The 21,672-nt window shown below is 39.7% G+C and overlaps 1 protein-coding gene across 1 annotated transcript in view; it reads left to right on the plus strand.

Moving 5' to 3' along the window:
- Positions 1 to 21,672, plus strand: part of antxr1c (ANTXR cell adhesion molecule 1c) — a 112,905-nt gene that overhangs the window by 44,402 nt on the left and 46,831 nt on the right. Inside the window, exons 10-14 of the mRNA XM_063070671.1 lie at positions 240 to 338; positions 8,256 to 8,325; positions 12,787 to 12,865; positions 14,294 to 14,389; positions 19,731 to 19,769. Coding sequence (XP_062926741.1) covers positions 240 to 338; positions 8,256 to 8,325; positions 12,787 to 12,865; positions 14,294 to 14,389; positions 19,731 to 19,769 — 383 coding nt within the window. The remainder of the gene's footprint in view (positions 1 to 239; positions 339 to 8,255; positions 8,326 to 12,786; positions 12,866 to 14,293; positions 14,390 to 19,730; positions 19,770 to 21,672) is intronic.

The following is a 21,672-nucleotide window of genomic DNA, read 5'->3' on the forward strand; positions in this document are numbered from 1 at the left end:
GTTTTGCATATGTGCTTAATACTGCCAGCATCTGCAGAATCCCTTGTGCTGATGGTGTGTTCAAGCTTGGGTATATGTACTTTTTAACTTCATTGTTCATCTTCAAATTTAATGCAATTTCCAGCATGCCTCAATACAAATGTTTGCATATTACAAACTTAAGGAACTAAAAAAGAATGTAGTTTTCTATCGTGTTGATGAATATTTGTAATGTTCATGCTACTTTACTGTTGTTACAGAATCTTATCAGGTTGTGATAAGAGGAAATGGATTCTCCCATGCACGAGATATTGATCAAGTTCTTTGTAGCTTTAAGATAAATAACACAAATGTGATAAGTAAGTACAGTTCTGAATTTATAAATTACCAGTTTGAGTCCTGTGATTTTTTTTTCCATCAAAACAATTTTTATAAGAATGTCTGCATTTTATCTCATTTTGTCTCAAACCTGATTATTGCTGAATTTAGGAACAAGTCATCTTGTTTGAATTTCTTCAGACAGGATAGTAAATACCTTTTGTTATCTGACAGCAAACAACATTTGGTATTCCAGATTTCACAAATTTACAGTACATTTGACCAAGTCTAATTTATAATTCAGATTACCAACATAATTAAACATATGGACTTAATATGAAACTGAAATCAATGGCTTTACATTCCTGCATAATAAAAGAAAATTCCTCCTGCATATAATGTATAAAATAACTATTAATGATTCCCAAATATATTTAGAATCTGGTTTGTAGGATTGTTGCTGCTTTATGCATAACCAGGTAGTTCATCAATAGCTGCCATATGGACAACTATTATTTATCTATTTGCATACTGGATTTGGTAACTACAGTAGATCCCATTTCATTTTGATGTCAGTCTGAATACCATTAAACTAAAAGAATAATCCCAGACTCTATCACCTAAGTACTGACTTTCATCTTGAAAGCCTGCATTCAAAGTCCAGTTTTGGCCTACATTTCCACTGAGAAACCCTCTAGAAGTCAAGTTTGCTCATCTTGGCAAGGTCACCTGAAGGTAGGAGAAAAATTTCTTGAGGGACTTCCTTTCCTCCACTCAAGCATACTTCTTGGCAAGTCTGCTGAAGAGCTATATTGATATAATCCATGGAAATACTGGTGAGATTAACCTTTCCTTGCTTTCCATTGAACAGAAAATGAATGAGTAAGGAAAATAAAGTCTTCATAAAGCCCATTTATTGGCAATCTATTTTCCCACATATTTTGTAATAGTCCCAGAGTTTATGTTATGAGTTACAAAGAATTCAACAACAAAGTTCATATATCCATAAGACCATAAGACCATAAGACAAAGGAGCAGAAGTAGGCCATTCGGCCCATCGAGTCTGCTCCGCCATTTTATCATGAGCTGATCCATTCTCCTATTTAGTCCCACTCCCCGCCTTCTCACCACAACCTTTGATGCCCTGGCTACTCAGATACCTATCAATCTCTGCCTTAAATACACCCAATGACTTGGCCTCCACTGCTGCCCGTGGCAACAAATTCCATAGATTCACCACCCTCTGACTAAAAAAATTTCTTCGTATTTCTGTTCTGAATGGGCGCCCTTCAATCCTTAAGTCATGCCCTCTTGTACTAGACTCCCCCATCATGGGAAACAACTTTGCCACATCCACTCTGTCCATGCCTTTCAACATTTGAAATGTTTCTATGAGGTCTCCCCTCATTCTTCTAAACTCCAAGGAATACAGTCCAAGAGCGGACAAACGTTCCTCATATGTTAACCTTCTCATTCCCGGAATCATTCTAGTGAATCTTCTCTGTACCCTCTCCAACGTCAGCACATCCTTTCTTAAATAAGGAGACCAAAACTGCCCCCAGTACTCCAGGTGAGGTTTCACCATCGCCTTATAGAGCCTCAACATCACATCCCTGCTCCTATACTCTATTCCTCTGGAAATGAATGCCAACATTGCATTCGCCTTCTTCACTACTGACTCAACCTGGAGATTAACTTTAAGGGTATCCTGTATGAGGACTCCCAAGTCCCGTTGCATCTCAGAACTTTGAATTCTCTTCCCATTTAAATAATAGTCTGCCCGTTTATTTTTTCTGCCAAAGTGCATAACCATACACTTTCCAACATTGTACTTCATTTGCCACTTCTCTGCCCATTCTTCCTATCTATCCAAGTCTCTCTGTAGACTCTCCGTTTCCTCAATACACTATAAAATTTTACTCTGAAACTTAAGCTTGTTTTCAGATAGAGGTTTGGGTTTTATAAACAATAGTCATAAATTACTTAAAGTCTGGCTTTGATTGAAGCTGCATAATAAGAAATAAATGTTATATCATGGGAAAGTACAGCACAGAAAAAGGGTATTCAGTCTCTTACAGCAGTGCTGACCCTTTGAAAGAGATATTGAATTGTCCTATGCCCTAATGATGGTGTGCATTTTTTTCTCCAAAAATTTAGGTAATTCCTTTCAAAAATTTATTTTTGAGCCTCCTTACACTATCATTTCCAGAACTGCAATGCACACCATCACAAAACACATAAAAACTTTTACCGCATGCCTCCTCCATATATTTTGTCACATACCTTTATTCATTATCCTTTGATTGCCACAATTCTGCCACTTCTAATCAATGATTATTTTAACACAATAATTTTGAACAGACTGTGCTGAAATGAATGGGAAGTGTTTTTTTCCAGAATTTAGCTGCTGGGATACATGTTCAGTGAGCATCTTAGCAGTGACATTGTTGGCAATGATGGATTACCTGGGGATATATTTTTTGGCCATGGCTGACCACTGCATATGGCTAAAGGATTTAAAGCAAGAGGTAAAGACATACCCATCAGTAAAGAATCTCCTACCAGAGAATCCTAAGAGACACCACATCCTAACTGGACCTCTTTAACAGAGAATATAGCCACAGTCTCTGTTTTATGACATTATGCAGGAGGACATCAATCATAGTCTTGTGACTGACAAGCTCTTTCCAGTTTACATTTATTGTCATCTTCCTCACTTCAGATTTCTTTTAAGATTTCTTTTAAGATTTCTCCCAATTATCTATTCTATTTGAAAGTCTCCCAAGCAATGTGTTCATCTACTTTGATTTTAGTGAAGTGATATCTTAGACACTGTGATTTGCCAGTATTTGCCATAAGTGCAGGTATTTCACAAGTATAGACATCCATTGACTGCACTCATGCACCATAAGCAAACCCACCCCCACCAAGAACTCAATAAAACTCTGAACAGAAAAGGTTTTCCTCAATCAATATCCACTCATTGTGGATTACCATAAAACCTTCCTCCGTGTTTCAGGAAGCATGCATGATTCCTCCATTGTAATTTGATACCACACTGTTGGTCAGAAAGAAGGAGGCAAGAGCTTTTTTTTCTTTTTCTTTTTCTCAATACACCAAAACACACTCCACTGCAGCAGCTAAGTGCAGATATCAGAGCGGTGCAAGTTTTGGAATCATGGTGAAAATTTTAAGTTGGTCACCCGAAGATGAGATATTGTTGCCTGCACAAGTCTGCCAATGAAAGTTACCAGCCAGTGCTGAAGGAAGAAGAGAAAATAGATCTGGAATGGACAAACTATGACACAGAACATGAAGAACAGGCAAAACAAGAGGAACAGGAGGAAGCAAAAAGCTTCCAGAGGGGCATTCATCATCTGTTGAACAGAGGAAGCAGGTCACAAAAGGAACTCCCTAAAAGAAAATTGATTTCAGTATGGAGCCAAAAAGTTCACCAGTGTAAATCTAATAACCCTCTCCACACTACAAACCTTATCACTAAAATTGTTGACCAGTGATCTAGAGAAGAAAATACAAAAAAATGTCCTGTAACTGAGAAGAAATATAACGGTTGAAATTCAGATATGTGCATTTCAGCAAAGATGAAATTATCTCCACTCACAGTCCTGATGCTAGATCATGACCTGAAATGTCAACGCTTCCTTACCGCAAAAGTTGCAGGTCAACCTGTAGTTTGCTTTTTGGTTTGCCCTACTTCCAGCACTTGCAATCTCTGTGTCTTCATTAACATTTGCATGATGGACTTCAGATTCATTAGCTTCAATATGAAGGATAAGTTGCTGCCCAAACTAGTTGAAACTAGCATTGTTACTTACAGCACTTATTTATTCTTCAGTATCTAGCATCACATGCAATATCAGTATTTATCGCCCATTCTCAGACGTCCATGACAAAATGCTAGTGCTGAGTCGTGTTCTTGAACTGCTGCAGGCCTTTTGGTGAACATATGCACTCAAAGGGGAAAAACTTCCAGGACTGAATTGAATTGACTTTATTATTTACATCCTTAATATACATGAGGAGTAAAAATCTTTACATTACATCTGTGTCTAAATGTGCAATGTGCAATTTATAGTAATTTATAATAAGTAGTATGTGCAACAGGACATTCAATATAACATAGAAATACAATTGTATCAGCATGAATTAATCAGTTTGATGGCCTGGTGGAAGAAGCTGTCCTGGAACCTATTGTTCCTGGCTTTTATGCTGTGGTACCATTTCCTGGATGGTAGCAGCTGGAACAGTTTGTGGTTGGGGTGACTTGGGTCCCCAATGACCCTCCGGGCATTTTTTACACACCTGTCTTTGTAAATGTGGGAAGTTCAAATCTTACAGATGCATTGGGCTGCCCATACCACTCTCTGCAGAGTTCTACAATTGAGGGAAGTACAGTTTCCATACCAGGCAGTGATGCAGCCAGTCAGGATGCTCTCAATTGTGCCCCTATAGAATGTTCTTAGGAATTCGGGGCTCGTACCAAACTTCTTGAACCGTCTGGGGTGAAAGAGGTGCCATTGTGCCTTTTTCACCGCACAACTGATATGTACAGACCATGTGAGATCCTCGGTGATGTGTATGCTGAGGAACTTAAAGCTGTTCACCCTCTCAACCCCAGATCCATTGATGTCAATAGGGGTTAGCCTGTCTCCATTCCCCCGTGTAGTCCACAACCAGCTCCTTTGTTTTTGCGACATTGAGGGAGAGGTTGTTTTCTTGACGGGATTCTGATGCAGTCACAATGAAAAAGTGGTGATACATTTCCAAAGCTGAACTGTGTATGAATTTTATTCATTTTTCAGGATCTGGGTGTTGCTGACATGGCCAGCATCTATTGCCCATTGCTAAATACACATAGTGGTGAATGACCTTTTTGGATTGCTGCAGTTCTTCTAAAAGTACATCAATATGCAGTTGAGTAGTGAATTCTGGGATTCACCCATAAAACTGGAGTAGAAGTTGGCTGCCCTTGATCTCAAGAAAATCCATAAGAATCATCATCATCCTCTAGGGAACTGAATGGCATTCAATCACACTCCTGAAATGTGTTTTCTAGATTGTGGAATGATTTCTGGGTATCAGAAGGTGAGCCATTCACTGCAGGACACCCAGCCTGTGACCTACTCTATAGCCACATTATTTTTGTGGCCAGTCCATTTCAGTACTGGTCATGGAGTCATGAAGTAATACAGCACAGATACAGGCCTTTTTTCCCAGCTGGTGCATACTGACCCATCCAGCTATCCAAATATTCTTGAATTCAGCCCATATCCATTTAAAACCCATCCCTCTATGTACCTATCCATGTACCTATCCAAGTACCTCATAAATAATACTATTAACTGTGCTTCAACCACTTCTTCTGTCAGCTCATTCCACAGTGCTCTGCATGAAAATGTTGCCCCACAGGTCCCTTTTAAATCTTTTCCCTCACACTCTACAATATGCCCTCTAGTTTTGGATTCCTCTAGCCTGGGGAAAAGAATGTTACCGTCCATCTTGTCTATGCCTCTCATAACTTCCAGCATTTCTAAAAGGTAGACCCTCATTCCCCTGCAGTCCGAGGCATAAAGACCTAGCATGGCCAAACTCTTCAATTAACTCAGGCTCTCTAGTCCTGGTAACATCCTGGTAAAATCTGTTTTGCTCTCTTTCCAGTTTAATCTTTTCTTTCTTATAAGACAGTACTCCAAGTATGGCCTCACCAATGATTTATACAACTCAGCATAATGTCCCAAGTCCTATACTCAATGTCCTGACTGGAACACCTTTTTCACTGGTCAATGGTGACTCCAGGATATTGACAGAGGGGGATTCTGCAGTGGTAGTGTCATTTTTAAGTCAAAATCAGGTAGTTAAATGCTCCCTCATTGAAGATATGGTCATCACCTAATTCTTGTGGCACAAAACTTACTTTCCAATTATCAGCCTATTGCCGAATGTGGGTTAGATCTCATTGATTGCAGGCATGGACTACTTCAGTTTCTGAGAAGTTATCAATGGAATTGAATATCATATATCTGGCAGCACAGTAGCTTAATGCTATTTAGCATTAGCAATGCAGGGTCAGTTCTGATGTTACCTCGTGCGACCATGCTCAGTTGTTTACACTCTTAGGAAGCATAACTGCTTCCATTTACTTTACCAACCATTATAAGATCATTATATTTTTCCTCATTTCTGTGGAATTATTGAGTAAGCTAAATGTCTTATCCACCTCCTCTTGATCCAGCTGCCATGATATCTTCCCTTTATTAACAAAATGTCTCTTTATCCAACTTAATTGACAATCACTTGTACATTCTCATGACTTAACAGACAGACACAGTAGGGGAGAGCTGTATAAAATTTATTATACAGGTTATTCAGTGCAGTTTGTCTTAGCATTTTGTTATAGAGTCATAATCATACAGAATGAAAACAGGCCATCAAGACCACCGTGGACATGCTAAATAGTGGGCACCCATCTGCATTAACATTTCTTCCAGCACAGGGCCCGTAGTCTTCTATGTCCAGGCAATTTACATATTTGTGTAGACTCCTCAAAAATGCTGTCAATGACTCTGCTTCTTTCTGGCAGTGCATTCCAGGCAGTCACCACTCTCTGGGTGAGAAAAGTCCTCCACAGAATCCAACATCCTCTACGTCGCTTAACCCTTACTCTAAATTTATACTCTCAAGTATTATGTACCTCTGATAAGGAGGAAAGTCCCCTGCAGTCTACGCAATCTAAACCCCTCATAACTTATGCACTGCAGTTATGTTCTTCTTAACCACCTCCAATTTCTCCCATAACTGATTGAATTTCCTCTGCATCCTTCAGCATTATCAATGTGTGCTGCTATTAAGTCTTGGCAGCAGCACTTAATGAAGGGCTGAGGTTTCCTTTAGTGGCAAGCCTTCTACTCAAGAACTAACCTTGCAAAGATCTGAATGAGAGTTGAATGATTGCTCTGAACAGTGGAAGAAGATAGACAAATATCTATTTGTTCACCTGTTTAGTCACCTGCATAGGACCATTGGAAATGAATGTTTGCAAACCCTGAATGAAAAAATAGCAACTGGCTTGCCAAGAAATTCAACAGGAGCGCAAAAATGTCAAGATCATCTGCATGAATATGTGAATAAGTGCAGGCCCAGGAGATACTTGTGTTAACAATTTAGTTTTTATAGCTTAAGTTGAAAACAAATGGGGACGTGTTATTTACAATATATATTAATGATAGACCAAAGGGCAACATATAATGTATCCAAGTTTGCTAATGAAGCAAAATTTTGTGAACCAGTTAGTTTTGAGAAGGCCAAAAAAGTTACAAGAAGTTATGGGTGAGCAAGAATGGTGATAGATGAAATATAACGTGAGAAAATATTAGTTATGCACTTTGGTAGAAAAATTAGAAAAACAAAATTTATTGAAGATACTGATAAACGTTGGTGCAACAGAGGACTTTTTGTATGTGGATTCATGAAATACAAGAAGTAAACATAAAAGATACACCAAATAATTAGGACAATAAATGGTATTTTCTGATTTATTGCAATGGGCTTGAAGTACAATGGCAAGGAAACTTTGCTAAGGTTGTAAAAGACTAATGTAGAGTACTGTGCACTTGTGGCCTCCTTGGCTAAAATCAGGAATGACCTAGATATACATTTCTGGTCAATAGCCTGAAAAACCCTAATAGCATTATCAACACATTCTGTACATCCAAAAATAATTATTTAATGAATAATGGAGCTAAGTTGTTTTTTGTACCGCACTAAATGTTTTATTAATATGACATTAATAACTGCTGTCCTTAACTCAGTAAAATATTTCAAGATATTAAACAAAGATTTATACTAAACATATTATACCATTCTGAATATATCTTCATTGTTTTGAAATATTCACAATTAACAAAGTTCCAGCATTCACAAATATTTACCTGTTTCAGCTGAGAAGCCTCATGCTGTGACCGATGATTATTTACTCTGCCCTGCTCCAGTAATAGATGAAGTTGGCATGTGAGTAATGCATTGTGATTTTTGTACATGCTAACTGGTTGAAATGTAATTCTTACTAGAACGAATGCCTGCTCTTTTCTGAAGTAATGGTGCATGCAGTTAAATCTTCTCCAGCAAATAAGAATAATAAAATGATTCCTGTTCAGCAATCCACGTCAGAGTTATCCTAAAAGGTCATGTTTATGTTCACTATTATTAACTTACTGAACACAATGATACTAGTGCAAAGCTGTGATGACAGCAGAAAAAAAACTTATATTGCTGCAGTTTGGTATTCAGCTGCAACATTCAGATATTGGATAGCTGCCCATTCTGAGGAGACGATATTGTGATTAGGTCCAAAATATGGCAATGGCTTTGGCTAAAGCTCCAGGCTTTGCACAAACCTCTATAGGACCTCTCCATGTTCTTTGTTCGTGAATGCAGGTTTTCTGCAGTCTGTCTAAGGCACTAACAATGTCAAAGTGCATGCAATTAAATCTCCTCCAGCAAATTATAATATTTTACGTTGAAGTCCTTACCTGGGTCCTCTACACTAGAACTCTATGTGTACTGTGTTCTGCAAGTAATGAGATTAGATCCTGTTAATCATTTCGAGAAGGAATGATGAAATGAACGGACAGCAAAACTTGCGAAGATCTTATAGAGTTCATTGAATAAATGGAATTATATAATAAACTAGACTTAACAAATATGAATGATCATTGTTAAAGAGTTAAGATGGGCTGAAATCATTTCAGAGGTAGTAAATATCAATGGCAAAGTTTTTTGTAAGCATACAAAAACATGCTTACAGGACAGCTTTGAGTCAGTGGACTGGACAGTATTCAGGGATTCATCTTTGAATCTGAATGAATATGCTACAGTTGTCACTGACTTCATGAAAACCTGTGTGGATGAGTGTGTGCCTACAAAAAAAATGCTGTACATGCCTGAATCGAAAGCCATCGCCTACGGCCAAGAGATTTGTAGTTTGCTGAGGACTAGATCTGTGGCATTTGAATCTGGTGATCCAGAACTGTACAAGAAAGCCAGGTACAACTTACTGAGGGCTATCTCAAGAGCAAAAGAATAGTTTTGATTGAGGTTAGAAATGGAATCGGAAGCACGTCAACCTTGGCTGGGTTTGCAGGCCGATTACTTCTTACAAAGCGAAACCTAACATGGATGGCAGTGATGCTTCACTCCCAGATTAGCTCAATCCCTTTTATGTAAACTTTGAAAGTGAGAATAAAACTGTATCTATGAGGATCCCTGCAGCATCTACAGCCCACCTGGACAAGCCAGCGAGCACTGTGAGGGTCATGTTTTTTGACTTCTCCAGTGCGTTCAACACCATCCGCCCTGCTCTGCTGGGGGAGAAGCTGACAGCAATGCAGGTGGATGCTTTCCTGGTGTCATGGATTCTTGATTACCTGTCTGGCAGACCACAGTATGTGTGCTTGCAACACTGTGTGTCCGACAGTGTGATCAACAGCACTGGGGCTCCACAAGGGACTGTCTTGTCTCCCTTTCTCTTCGCCATTTACACCTCGGGCTTCAATTACTGCACAGAGTCTTGTCATCTTCAGAAGTTTTCTGATGACTCTGCCATAGTTGGATGCATCAGCAAGGGAGATGAGGCTGAGTACAGGGCTACAGTAGGAAACTTTGTCAGATGGTGTGAGCAGAATTATCTGCAGCTTAATGTGAAAAAGACTAAGGAGCTGGTGGTAGACCTGAGGAGAGCCAAGGTACCGGTGATGCCTGTTTCCATCCAGGGGCTTAGTGTGGACATGGTGGAGGATTACAAATACCTGGGGATACGAATTGACAATAAACTGGACTGGTCAAAGAACACTGAGGCTGTCTGCAAGAAGGGTCAGAGCCGTCTCTATTTCCTGAGGAGACTGAGCTCCTTTAACATCTGCCAGATGATGCTGAGGATGTTCTACAAGTCTGTGGTGGTCAGTGCGATCATGTTTGCTGTTGTGCCCTGGGGCAGCAGGCTGAGGGTAGCAGACACCAACAGAATCAACAAACTCATTCGTAAGGTCAGTGATGTTGTGGGGATGGAACTGGACTCTCTGACGGTGGTGTCTGAAAAGAGGATGCTGTCCAAGTTGCATGCCATCTTGGACAATGTCTCCCATCCACTACATAATGTACTGGTTGGGCACAGGAGTACGTTCAGCCAGAGACTCATTCCACTGAGATGCAACACTGAGCGTCATAGGAAGTCATTCCTGCCTGTGGCCATCAAACTTTACAACTCCTCCCTTGGAGGGTCAGACACCCTGAGCCAATAGGCTGGTCCTGGACTTATTTCCTGGCATAATTTATATATTACTATTTAACTATTTATGGTTTTATTACTATTTAATTATTTATGGTGCAACTGTAACGAAAACCAATTTCCACCGGGATCAATAAAGTATGACTATCTGGTGAACCTGTGATCTCTGTCTCAGAGGCCAACGTCAGAAAGTCTTTCAAGAAGGTGAACCCTTGCAAGGTGACAGGCCCTGATGGTGTACCTGGTAGGGCTCTGAAAACCTGTGCCAACCGACTTTTCACTCTCTTTTCAAAGACATTGTCACTTTCTCATTGCTACAGTCAGAAGCACCTGTTTCAAAAGGGCAACAATCATACCAGTGCCCAGGAAGAGCAGGGTGAGCTGACTTAATGACTATTGTCCTGTTGCACTCATAGTTACGTTGAAATGCTTTGAGAGTTTGGCTATGGTTAGAATCAACTCCTGCCTAAGCAAGGACCTGAACCCACTGCAATTTGCCATTTGCCACAATAGGTCTACAGCGGTAGTATCTCAGTTATATAATAGTAGAAAACGTTTTAATGACTGGATATAAAATTACAATGAATTGACTTTTTAGGCATGCATTAGTTGCTGACTTGAGTTCAGACATACTGTATATTGATAATTTGGATATTCAAAGAAAGTCAGTAAAGAAAGGGCATTGAAACTGTAAAGAATAAAAAAGAGACTTAAAATTGCAGTTATTTCCACCAGTCCAAGGAATTCTAAACATAAAGTTAATAAGGTTTTTTTAAAGCCATGAAGGATTGTGACAGCATGAGTGGTGAAAGAACTTTCTCTCACATGTCCAAAAATGTCATTAAGGGGGTAACAAAAGAATTTTGGGGAAGTGCTTTTATATGGAGATTTACTGGAGCAAGGATTGTTTATCCAGGGAGCAGATAAGGCAAGCTTCATTGTATCTTTAATTGGAAAAGTACAAAATAGATTAGAAAAGAAATGCATGATAATGGTAAAAGAATAGTGCGGTCAGATTAGTGGCATGGACATAACCAGCTGAATGGCATCTGCAATGTAAATTTCAGTATTTTAGAGATTCATTCTTCAATAGTAGTTAAAGTTTTGCCGAATGTGCTTTCTGCTAAACTGAAAAAATCTTATGCAGTGAAAGCTTCGGCAGATCAAAACCACATGCATTTCCATGTGACAATGTTAATCCAAAACTGAATTATTGAAAAATATTTGTAGGGAAATAATATCACAGTGAAAGCAGCTAAAAATTAGATAGATTCAGCTTTACGTGCAGTCTCTGGTTAACCAGATATCTAAATAAAATAAAAGTACAATACAAGTTGAAGTTTTTGTTTGAGTTGATTGATTGACTGATTGTATGTTTGTAGAATAAGAGCATGTTGTCAGTTTAATTTGTAATTTAAGCCACTGAATCTTGTGTAAGTATGCCCTCAGAAGGGTATTGGAATGCTTCAATATTTTTATTACTTCTAAATACTATATATATATATAATGGTATTTTATTGAATATAATACCATTGAATAGGTACAAATTGAATATAATTTGCATCTATTGAAAGAGGGATATTCTACAAGTTAACATTTGTGGAGGTTGCGTGCCTCCACTCCATCCGTGGGCGGGGGGAGCTTCCTGGTGGCCAACTATTTTAGTTCCTATCCCTGTTCCCATTCTGACTGAAGAGACCACTCTCAGGGTGGAGGAGCAAGACCTCATATTTTGTCTTGGTAGCCTGCAACCTGATGGAATGAACATTGATTTATCCTTACGGTAAAAATTTCTTTCTTCCTTCCCTCTTCTTCTCTACCTCACTCTGGCCTCTTACTCTTCTCCTCACCTACCTATCATCTCCCCCAGGTACCCCTCCTTCTTCTCTTTCTCCTATACTCCACTCTCCTCTCATATCAGATTCCTTCTCCTGCCCTTTACCTTTCCCACCCACCTGGCTTCACCTGTCATCTTCTAACTAGTCCTCCTTCCCCTCTCCCCACCTTTTTATTCTGGTGTCCAGTCCTGAAGAAGGGCTTCGGCGTGAAATGTTGACTGTTTATTCATTTCCAAAGATGCTGCTTGATCTGCTAAATTACTCCAACATTTTGTGTGTTTTGTTCTGAATTTCCAGCATCAGCAGTATCTCTTGTGTTTAATATCAATATTGATACTTTCCTTTTAGGGTGGTTTACCTGCAAGTGAGCATGAACCAGGGGTTAACATTCATCTCCAGTTCTGTCAGTATCACCAGCACACATTGTGTAAGTATGCATTAGATCATGCAACTGAAAAAAGAGATTATTTACATTGTCATCAAAGTAATTTGGGAAGAAAATAATATACTCAGAGGGAAATGAAATGAAAATTATATTTCACTCATTATATAAGTATTCTTGCAATGAATAACAACATGCACTTGTTGCAAATCTTCTGAAAAAAGAATGATCTTGGATCTATGGGAAAAAGGCTTCACAAAATAAGGCTGTGTAACTTTAACGGCTCTACATTCCACAAGAGTAGTCTTGAGAACTTCTGAAGGTTCAGCTTGAGACTGAGGAAGTGAAACCAGGTGGAGCTGAGAGGAAGAATTGGTTTTAATATGGAAATGGAAAATGAAAGCAAAAAGAATTCAATGTTAAATGAACAGGAAGTGATGACTGGGATATAAGGTTGAAGGGCATGATGAAAATTCAGAAAAAACACACAATAAAAGGATTTGAAAGCTGAGGCAAAATTTTAAAGTTATTTCTGGAAGGCATAAAGCTTATTCTTGGCATGAATGGTGGTGCAGGCCATCTAGATGAAGGAGTGGCTGCATCATTTTAGATGAATTGTAATTTGTAGAAGATTTCACATATTTGGGGACATCATGCTTCGAGAAAATTAATATATGGTTAAATATTTCCTAGCAACACTGGAATTATTTTTTATAGGTTTTGACTTCCCATTAGAAGTATTGAGAGAAGGCAAATTAATATTTATAATTTGTAGAATAAAGTGTAATCAATGAATTGCATTGAAATATAATGGGTAATTTCTCTTTGTTTTCTGTAACTGTCCAATGAAAACAAATTTCAATGAAAAGCAGAAAATGTCAGGGGTACTTAGCAGGTCAATCAGCATCTGTGGAGATAAAAGCAATTAACATTTCAGAACTAATCAAGGGCAATTGGCCTGGAATGTTAACAATTTCCGTTTCCACACAGACTGCCTAACCTGATAAATATCCCTGGCAATTTCTGTTTTATTTTAAATTTCAGATTTCCAGCATCTGCCACACAGAGCACATTGTTTTTTTTTACTTAAAACTACATTACTTCTTTCTTCTATCATTTGTTTAAAGTGGGGTGTTTTTCTCTTTTGATCTTATTTCAGCCTGTTTTTCTTTTAATCTTTTTAGCTGGAAGAGATCCTTGTTCATCTTACAAAACTATTTGCACTTCTCTGAGGCATCTTCGACTATTTTCTCTCATTATCTTATTTTCATAGAGTAAGTTTCTTTACCTCTTCCCACTCTCGTGGACCTAATACCTATTACTATATTTTCACCATTTATTCTGACCAAGTATTTCTAAGTTCTGTGATTGATTTTGACTTGTGCAAGTTTTATTGCATTACAATTAATATTATATTCTACTTCACAACATTTTCTGCCAGATATTTGCTAATTATTATGTCTTTATTTATAGTCTGATGGAACAATCCTTCTAATTGCACTATTAGTTTTGTTCCTTCTGTTGGCTTTGGTCCTGCTGTGGTGGTTTTGGCCATTATGCTGCACTGTGGTAAGCTCCCAATCTGTTCTGAATTTATTAGCTATTCCTGTCATTGATATTTAGCAATGATTGCATATTCTGAAAACTGGAAATTTCAGCCATCCTTATTACATAATTATAAAATAATTTTATTTCCATAAATGTAGCATTACTTTTCACAGTAGATTTCAGCATACAACATAGGACAGTATAGGAGCAGGCCCTTTGGACCATGACTTGGAGTACCACAGTAGCATTGCGGTTAGCATAATGCTATTACATTGCCAATGAACCGGGTTCAATTTCCACTGCTGTCTGTAAGGAGTTCATACGTTCTCCACATGAGTACATAGGTTTCCTCCAGCTACTTTGGTTTCCTCCCACATTCCAAAGACATATGGGTTAGGGCTAGTAAGTTGTGAGCATGCTGACACATGTCGGCTGCCCACAGCACATCCTTGAATTGTGTTGGTCGCTGATGCAAACGAATTCAAACAACGCATTTCATTATGTTTCAACATATCTGTGACAAATAAAGCTAATCTTAAAGATATTCGTGCCAGTCATAATGCCAATCAAACAGCAACATATATGATGGAATATTTAATCTCTACCACAATAGTGTAAGAAATGCCACCAGAGACAGATGCCAGTTCAAGCTAAGTCTCTCCCCGTGGTAGGGTAAGAGAAATTAGCTCACCCTAGGGCACACTCACACACTTTCCTGGTGGTTCTCCGTAGAGCAGGGGTTCCCAACCTGGAGATCAAGTTGCCATGGAGCTTTACCATTAACCAAGGGGTCTGTGGACCCCAGGTTGCCTTAGAGTGATGAAAATGAAACAAGTCACCACATCTCATTGATAAACATCCTAAAACACAGGCAAGTAGGTAAATGCACAATGTATTAACAGTGTAGTGACAGGCATTGTATTTTGTCCCCTTATGCAACTGAATTTTGGAGGCTGGGTGCTGCGGCTGTATAACATGTATTAGCAGCTGTATTAGCAGCACATTTCTATCAGAACCGCCAAATATAGGTGCAATATACAAAGGCAGCTAACATGCAGCAACAGCTATAAAAATGTAAAATTGCACTGTACAAATGATCTTCACAGATGCCAGACAGCACTAATTAGTTCATAGAGGGTTGAAACTTTTTTGGATGTTAGTTAAAGAGCTCAGACTTTCTGGGCTGGGAGACTGAGGCACATTTTTTTCTCCATGTAAATTCTTTAAGTTTTTATAGTTGCTGATTTCCTTCATCTCACCCCTTGTTGTTTATGTATCCAGAGCTAATATTTTAATCAGCTTCCCACCTCTAACTCCAATTTCATCTCAGTCAATATTCAATAGGATCCCTTCAGAGGCAGAGGGTTTTTTTTGAAGAGCTAAAAAATATCTAATAATGCTTGCACCTATTGTACTATAGCAGCAAATAGTAGGCCAATGTCAGCTGTTTCCACTGAAGTTAGCAGCTTGACATTGCTCATTTTTCACATATGGAGTCCTGTCGCACTCATCTCAATAGTAAGCAAATGCTTTGAGAGGCTGGTCAAGGACTACATCTGCAGCATGCTACCACCCACACGGAACCCCCTACAATTCACCTACCGATACAACCAATCGACAGATGACGTAATAGCCTCAGGTCTACACACTGTCCTTAGACATCTGGAGAAGAAGGATGTTTATGTGAGAATGCTGTTCTTGGACTATAGTTCAGCATTCAGCACCATAATTCCCTCCAGGCTCGACAAGAAGCTCAGAGACTTCGGCCTTCAACCTGCCTTGTGTAGCTGGATCCTGGACTTCCTGTCAGATCACCGGCAGGTGGTAGGAATGGGCTCCTTCACCTCTGTCCCTCTGACCCTCAACGCAGGTGCCCCTCAGGGCTGTGTCCTAAGCCCCCTCCTTTACTGTCCTGTCCTTTACTGTCCTTCTTTACCCTCCAGTCCTGATGAAGGGCCTCGGCCTGAAACGTCGACTGCACCTCTTCCTAGAGATGCTGCCTGCCCTGCTGCGTTCACCAGCAACTTTGATGTGTGTCCCCCTCCTTTACTCTCTGTATACCTATGACTGTGTTGCCACCCACAGCTCCAATCTGCTAATTAAATTTGCTGACAACACTACACTAATTGGACTAATGTCAAATAATAATGAAGCAGTCTACAGAGCAGAAGTCATCACCCTGACACAGTGGTGTCAAGAAAATAACCTCTCCCTCAATGTCGCAAAAACAAAGGAGCTGGTTGCAGACTACAGGAGGAATGGAGCTAGGCTAACCCGTATCGACATCAATTTGATCTGGGGTTGAGAGGGTGAACAGCTTTAAGTTCCTAGGCACACACATCACCAAGGATCTCACATGGTCTGTACATACTGGCTGTGTGGTAAAAAAGGCACTACAGTGCCTCTTACACCTCAGACGGTTGAAGAAGTTTAGTATGGGCTCCCAAACCCGAAGAACTTTCTACAGAGGCACAACTGAGAGCATCCTGACTGGTTGCCTCACTGCCTGGTATGGGAACTGTACTTCCCTCAATCGCAGGACCCTGCAGAGAGTGGTGTGGACAGCCCAGCATATCTGTAGATGTGAGCTTCCCACTATTCAGGACATTTAGAAAGACAGGTATGTAAAAAAAAAAGGCCCAAAGGATCACTGGGGAGCTGAGTCACCCCAACCACAAACTGTTCCAGCTGCTATCATCTGGGAAACGGTACCGCAGCATAAAAGCCAGAGCCAGCAGGCTCCTGGACATCTTCTTCCAACAGGCCATCAGACTGATTAATTCATGCTGATACAATTGTATTTCTATGTTATATTGACAGTCCTGTTGTACATACTATTTACTATAAATTGCACATTGAACATTTAGACGGAGACATAACGTAAAGATTTTTACTCCTCATGTATATGAAGGATGTAAGTAATAAAGTCAATTCAATTCAATATGGAGAGGAAATAAATGTTCTGATTAGAAATTTCAAACATACAAGAAGGAAGGAACACTTGGACTGATATTACCAAGTCACCATCTTGAACGTATGCAAGACGTGGAGCTACCTTGCCTGTTCTTCATCATCGGTCTGGTTAAAATGGTATCCAAAACAGTCGTAAAAGAGCAAAAGGTGAATCAGTGGATGCCAGGCACATATTAGCTATGATCTAATAGAACGTGTAAAGTGAATTTCAAAACAGTCCAAGTTCACCTGATCAGAGAAAGGGCTGATTATCTTTAGGTATCATTGATAATGCTTTTACTTTATTGTTGAGAACCTTAAATTTTGCAAAACCATAGAAATACATTTGCACATGAAAATGTTTTGAAGTGGCATTGCTTGCATGATCCTCAATAACTTCCTGCTGCCAGCCAGCAGAAGTTTTGGATGAGCACATGTCATACAAGGTTTTGTACATGCAATTTTTGTGCTGTTACGTACATTATAGCGAAGTGTAAATTAGAGGTAGGGTACATCCTGGTCAATGTGCCATCATGATTGGACGTCAAAGTGACCGTGTTTGAGATGAACTGATCAAACATGAACAGGTCCCCATTTCTTCAACAGTGATAATGAGATTGTAGTAGCCAAGGTGGACACATGTCTAGAGGTTTGACATTCTCTGGATCGATATCGGTGAGGTGAGATGCTAGGAAGCCAAAAATGTCCACCTGAGTTACAAACAGAGATCTTCAGTTGACCCTATGGTTGATGCTACAATATATCTCCCTAAGCTATTAGTAATGGTATATATTTTAAGTGTGGCACAATATGGTCTTAGTGTTTGCATTTACTTATCATTGCAAAGTCCATATTAAGAGCTTAACACTTGCATTAAATATACACTTAGTGGCCACTTTATTAGGTACCTCCTGTACTTAATAAAGTGGCCACTGAGTGTACCGTTTGTGGCCTTTTGCTGCTGTAGCCCATCCACTTCAAGGTTCAATGTGTTGTGCGTTCAGAGATGCCCCTCTGTACACCTCTATTGTAGCACGTGGTTATTTGAGTTACTATCACCTTTCTGTCAGCTTGAACCAGTCTGGCCTCTTTCATTAACAAGGTGTTTTCGTCCACAGAACTGCCTCTCACTGGACATCTTTCGATTTCTCTATAAACTCTAGAGTCTGTTGTGCATGAAATTCCCAAGAGATCAGCAGCTTCTGAGATCCTCAAATCACCCTGTCTGGCACCAATAGTCACTTAAATCACATTTCTTCCCCATTCTGATGTTTAGTCTGATCTGCAAATGAACCTCTTGACCATGTCTGCAAGCTTTTATGCACTGAGTTGCTGCCACGTGATTAGTTGATTAGATATCTGCATTAACAAGCAGGTGTACAGGTGTACCTAATACAGTGGCCACTGAGTGTCATTGCTCAAAGGTTTAGATGTCACAAAGCTACATAATCAAAAGCATTGATTTAATATGCATCAAAGTGATCAATTACATGCTACAATTCAGTCCAGTAGAACTTAGAACATATTTTCTATGCATAAGTATTTCTAAGCCCTATTCTATACTGCTTGTAGATAGAGTTCAGTAAACAGCATTACATTTCTCCCATATCTCCCTTCTGCTTCTGTAATTAAGGTTTGGTGGTTGTTTGATTATTTGTTTCAAACTCATTTGATTATTTTGGATAATTGCAATCTTTGGTATATTAAGCCCTTATACCACAAAACTGGCTCTTTTGATACGTCCTTCAATTGATCTGTTGTTATTTTCTTCCCTAATTCTTAAAAGCAGAAAATGGAATGAGCTAAATTTTCTGAAAGAAGTGAGTTGCAGTACTATTGTAGTCACAGTTTCAGACCAATAACGTAGAATCCTAGAGTTGTCCCTAGCTTCAACACGTTTCCTCACAGGTGACTCAGGGGGTGTAGTCCCTTGCTGTAAATTTAAACAGTGGTCAAGTACAAAAATTCAGCATTCACCACCTCTGGTGAAATCTGGATTTCCAAAATTTTGCATCAACACTCCAAAAGGCATATTGTCTTCCTTCAGACGGTAAACGTGTGAGCATTCCTTTGAGCTAGATTAGTGGGTTCCATAGCTGAAAGGCATTTTGCTACTGATAGAACAATGCCACAGTGCTGTGTATGATTTATCTGAGCAGAAGATCCACATTAAAGTGCCCTTCTGTCTAGTAATGAAAATAATCTAAGCTAGCAGGATACTGTTTACTTCAATATTTTCATTATAATTTGAAAACATGTGTCTTTTAAAAAGAGGGGTAGCATGCCTCATTTGAAATGAAGTGACATGTTTCTTAATAAAAATATATTCAATTAAAACAATTGCTATTCAACTTTACAAGTGTACAAAAAATGATACTTTGTTTTGTAAATAATCTTTCTTTCCAAATAGGTAATTAAGGAACCACCACCTCCCCCAGTCTATCAAGATGTAAGTAAATGATCTTTATTTTGCTTCTTTCTTTTATTAAAATTTTTATTTTAGTGGCAACTGCTAGCATCTGAATCTGTTCCCAGGATGCGGCTTTCCATTCCAGAACATCAGGATGTTCTCCTTCTTCAAAGAACGGGGCTTCCCTTCCTCCACCATAGATGCTGCCCTCGCCCACATCTCCTCCATTTTCCAAATACAGTATCCGTACTCAGCCCATCATCCTGCCACCTTAACAGTGATAGAGTTCCTGTCGTCCTTACCTACCACTGCATGAGTCTCCACATCCAACACATCATCCTCTGCAATTTCTGCCATCTCCAAAGAGATCCTACCACTAACCATATCATTACCTTCCCCCCCGACCCCTATTTTTCCACAGGGGTTACCCCCTCCGTGATTCTCTTGTCCATTTATTTCTCCGCACTAATCTCCGTTCTGGCACTTCACTTAACGCTGCAACCTGCCCATTCACCTCCATTCCGGGCCCCCAAAAGTCCTTCAAGGTGAGGCATCACTTCACCTGCAAATGTGTTGGGGTTGTCTATTGTGTCCAGTGCTCCTGATACAGCCTCCTCTACATTGATGAGACCCGTTGTGAATTGGGGAACTGCTTCGTTGAACACCTCCACTCCAACCACCAATGCAGAACCTTCCAACCTTTTAACTTCCATTCCCATTCTTGTGCCAACATGAGGCCACCCTCAGGGTGGAGGAGCAGCACCTTATATTTCGTCTGCGTAGCTTCCAACCTGATGGCATGATTTCTCCTTTTGGTAAAAAAATCTCTCCTGTTCCACCCTCCCTCTATTCCCTACTCTGGTCTCTTACCTCCTCTCACCTGCCTATCATCTCCCCCTGAGTCCCCTCCTCCTTTCCTTTCTCCTGTGGTCCACTTTCCTCTCCTATCAGATACCTTCATCTCCAGCTCTTTATCTTTCCTACTCACCTGGCTTCACCTATCACCTTCTAACTATCCTCCTTCCCCTCCCCCACTTTTTTATATAGTGGTGGTGGTGGCATCCGTTAGTCTGTTAGTCTCACGAGACCATGGACCTGCACCTGGAAAGTCTGTGTCCTCTCCAGGGTGCAGGCCTGGGCAAGGTTGTATGGAAGACCGGCAGTTGCTCAAGCAGCAAGTCTCCCCTCTCCACGACACCGATGTTGTCCAAGGGAAGGGCAAGGGCCAATACAGCTTGGTACCAGTGTCGTCACAGGAGTTGCCAGAATGAGGTTGAAGGCAATGTCAGACTGCCTTAGGGACTCCAGCTCTGGAGATAGGGTGCCTAAGACTTTTGCACAGTACTGCATCTGTTAACGTGGAATGGAGGTTTGTAAATCTGGCAGGAGGAAAGGATATTCGGAATGGTGAGGGTGGAGTGCTGCAGGAGAGGTGTGCGACAGATGGTAGAGAAGCAGGTACATTATATACTCATCACTATCCAAGATACCCCAATGTGTTATTTCTCTTGACGCAGAAAAGGCATTTGATAGAGTTGAATGGACATGTCTGTTTAATGTATTAGAAAAATTTGGCTTTGGTAATAATTTTAATAAGTGGATTCGAATGATCTATAAGAATCCTATTGCTACTGTTATTACTAATATATTTCAGGACCCCTTTTTTTCACTCTCACGAGGTACTAGACAGGGATGTCCATTAAGTCCTTTATTATTTAATCTTGTACTGGAGCCTTTGGCTATAATACTCCGCGAAGCTAAAAACATTCATGGTCTCTCTATAAATGGGACCATAGATAAGATTTCTCTTTACACAGATGATTTTGGCTTATATTTCGAACCTTGAAGAATCTATTCCTAATCATTTGGGAATATTAAATGATCTTGGAAAATTTTCAGGTTATAAACTTAACCTAAATAAAAGCAAATCATTCCCATTAAG

Source organism: Mobula hypostoma, chromosome 18 (genome assembly GCF_963921235.1).
Source record: "Mobula hypostoma chromosome 18, sMobHyp1.1, whole genome shotgun sequence".
NCBI lineage: Eukaryota > Metazoa > Chordata > Chondrichthyes > Myliobatiformes > Myliobatidae > Mobula > Mobula hypostoma.